The sequence below is a fragment of the Electrophorus electricus genome, chromosome 16 (assembly GCF_013358815.1).
Source record: "Electrophorus electricus isolate fEleEle1 chromosome 16, fEleEle1.pri, whole genome shotgun sequence".
NCBI lineage: Eukaryota > Metazoa > Chordata > Actinopteri > Gymnotiformes > Gymnotidae > Electrophorus > Electrophorus electricus.
The window spans coordinates 17,909,535-17,913,300 of NC_049550.1; the positions used below are offsets into that span (position 1 = coordinate 17,909,535).

General features: G+C 35.7%; 1 protein-coding gene across 1 annotated transcript; it reads right to left on the minus strand.

The window, feature by feature from the left end:
• Positions 1 to 637: 637 nt before the first annotated feature.
• On the minus strand, positions 638 to 3,766 carry LOC113568674 (microfibril-associated glycoprotein 4-like). The gene is made up of 4 exons (XM_035535180.1): positions 3,551 to 3,766; positions 2,940 to 3,036; positions 2,304 to 2,471; positions 638 to 894 (listed from the first exon to the last, which is right to left on the minus strand). The coding sequence occupies exons 1-4, from the start codon at positions 3,764 to 3,766 to the stop codon at positions 638 to 640; spliced, it is 738 nt and encodes a 245-aa protein (XP_035391073.1).

Sequence of the window (3,766 nt, forward strand, 5' to 3'; positions counted from 1 at the left end):
CACATATTTTGTTTATGTTTGTGGTGGTGTTCTCAGGTGGTGTGTATTGAATATCAGTATGCATCCCACCTGGGGGTTCTTATGTCGTTACTTTTCATTCTATTTAAGTCATGTTTAGCTTCATGAATGTTGTCGGTCATTTTTATGTTATATTAAATTCTATTTAAGCCTTGTTATAGGGCTTTATATATATATATATATATATATATATATATATATATATATATATATATATATATATGCAGATGTAATTGCTGTGAATACTGTTGAAGATAATTACCACAAGCTGCTTGAATGTGCATGTGCCAACACATCTTGAATCAGCAAATTTGTCATATGTTACTTTTAGCTATATGGCTAGAGTAAGGTGTGTGTCTTCTATAAATTAAGCTTGGTATATGAACATTAAGATTAAGCCCAAATGATAAAGTCATGATTTTGTTGGTATCAGATTTATAAGCTTGTTTTTCTCAATGTTGGTGGCCATACTGGCTGAGCATTGCAGTGGACCAGTATTCCAGAACTGAATGAATGGGTTAAATATGTTCTAAAAGAAACATACAATATAAAGTGTGACTGTCACATACCATCCTCACCATATTAGCAAATAAAATTACCTTTACTGTGTGACATGGATTTAAGCCACAGGCCTGATCTTCATAATGATGGACTTAAGACCATAATCATAACCTTTCCAATGGCGCCACACATTTCCAATGGCGTAATGAGTGCCATCACTTCCCCACAGATATATTCCATTGGGGTTAGCATAGTGGCAAGCGCCATACCAAAACCCTCCAAGGAAAGATCTAGCACAGTGCCCATCCGCATAAGTGTCCTGGTCTTTGTCCAAGGTGGAGAACTTCTGTCCGTTGTGTATGGTCAGTGAGTCACCTGCGCACAAGCAGAGCTGTCTGTACAGACTTGCTTTCTATATTCAAAACCTTCCAAAAATCATTACGAAGGCAATAACATCACAAATGATTAGATTCCAGTACTATAAAGTGCTGCAGTTTCACTGTACTACATATTATATATACAATGTATTGTTTCACAATATTACTTTTCCATACAGAACTACTCAGTTTTACTTTATTGCTGTACACCCTACTGTTCCTTGATAGTTCTACACAGGTTATCTGATGTAACACCCTACTCCCTGTATAACCTACATATAATGTATAACCTACATAACCTATATATCCTATATATCCTATATAACCTACATATCCTATATAACCTACATAACCTATATATCCTATATAACCTACATAACCTACATATCCTATATAACCTACATATCCTATATAACCTATATATCCTATATATCCTATATAACCTACATAACCTATATAACCTACATAACCTACATATCCTATATAACCTACATATCCTATATAACCTACAGAACCTATATATCCTATATAACCTATATAACCTATATATCCTATATAACCTCCCTGTATAACCTACATACAGCTTTTACACCCTTGCCAGTGCACTAAATGGTGCGTTCAGCCTGTATTTGACAGTCCACTAAATGGTGTGTTCAGCCTGTGTTTGGCAGTGCACTAAATAGTGTGTTCAGCCTGTATTTGACAGTCCACTAAATGGTGTGTTCAGCCTGTGTTTGGCAGTGCACTAAATGGTGTGTTCAGCCTGTGTTTGGCAGTGCACTAAATGGTGCGTTCAGCCTGTGTTTGGCAGTGCACTAAATGGTGCGTTCAGCCTGTGTTTGGCAGTGCACTAAATGATGTGTTCAGCTTGTGTTTGAGGCCTAGTCCACACTAAAACAAGTAAACTAGAAAATGCTTGTTTTGTGTTTTGCTACACTAGCATTTTCAGTCTGTATTCCAGATGTTCTAAGTCCCAAATAAAGCACAAAAATGATGGAAAATATAAAGACTTGGTATACATGCTACAGTCATATGCAATGTAACAACACATAGGGAAAATGGTGAAGAAAATAACATACAGCTTCTTCATCTGAATAGATAAAAGAGAAACAGTTAAACATGAAATGTAAACACCTACTTACAATGAGCTCTGCAATCATTGAACTGCAAAGGTCCTATGACAACCGTAATCTTTCTAAAACACCAAAGCAGCATTTTATGAATTACTCAATCTAGAGAATGTTTTCAGTGTTGGAAAACATGGTTTTACTGTGGATCAATGGGCAAGTTGTATGTAAACATGTGTTTTCCAATTTACCTGTATTAGTGTGGACTAGGTCTTAATAGGTAAGCTAAGAGCTAAACCTCAGCTAAACCTCAACCTCTTTGTCTCTCTCCCTGACCCACCTGCTCCTCCATCGGTGAAGCCACTAACATGGAGTTTGTATCCTTCAGTTTCAGATTCCACAGAAAAAGCGGAGTACTGGGCATACACTGTCACACCCTCAAAGTCCTCCAGGTCCACTCTCAACTCATACTTCCTCTTGTGTGTGAGCTGATAGAGGTTCTCTAATCCTGAGGGTGTAGGACATACACAATATAAAGGTTATTAATGAAGCTTAATGTGAAATACAAGTATATTACATGAGAAGCAATACATTATTCAAAAAATTAAGATTTGTCTTTTCATAAGTTGTAACTTACAGAAACAACTTTTCAAGTGTTGGACAAATGGCATTACATAATGTTGATAAATGGTAGCACTGTTATATACTATTATATAAAATATACTATTTCTTAATCTTTAAAAAATATTTTTAAGTATCACATTTCTTGGTTATTTAATATGCAGAAACAATTTTTACATTTTTTGTTTCAGTTCTGAATGAGAGCATCTGAGTAAGGGTGAAAATGTACATGTAATGAATGTGGTGGATTTGTTCCTATGTGCCTGTAAGCTCAGGAATGACAACCCCTCACCCACCCAGTATTCCCCGTATATGTTCCTATTTATCTGATAGCTCATGAATGACAAACTCTCACCCAGCCAGTATTCTCCGTATTTGTTCCCAAAACCATTCTTGTAGTGCTTCCATGGTCTGTAGAAATTCACACTGCCATCCATTCTCCTCTGAAACACCTGGTGTGAAAGTTGTAATTTGGATGTCAGTGGAATCACAGATTCGTGAACTATATGGTAGTATAAAGGCTTCAACTTTGTACTGACTTTAATATAAACCTTAAAAGTACATAGCAGATTGCTTTTTGGGATCAGTCATAATGGTATATGGTTTTTCTTTTTGTATTAATGCATAACTTTTTCTGTAATTTGCTGAATTTGCAAACATTTTTATTTTGTGCATAAAAACATATATACAGTATATAGCATGTATATCAGGAAAAAAATTATATATATATATATATATATATATATATATATATATATATATATATATATATATATATATATATATATAAATTACAGTCACAGTCACCTTTAATACATTTACCTCCATTAGTGATTTCTTACCCTTGTTTGAAGTGATATACAACAGTAATAAACAATAATGGTAATTATTTCCTAACGGTTGGATCAGATGTGCATTGAAATCAACACTGTAGTTATTCTAATGGAGAGACACATTCTAACATACCGTCCATCTCCCATCCTCTGATTGGCTTCCCAAACAGCCCATGTCACAGTACACCTGTACAGGTGTTTCACCTGCAGGGTAGATGGTGTACACTCCACTCAGTGTTTGTCCATTAGCATAGACATCAGAGCAGTCTGTTTCCTGAGAAATAGGGGTGCTCCCCACCAGCAGAGGGAGCACTAGAACCAGAAACACCATGTCCTGGGGGAAAGACAT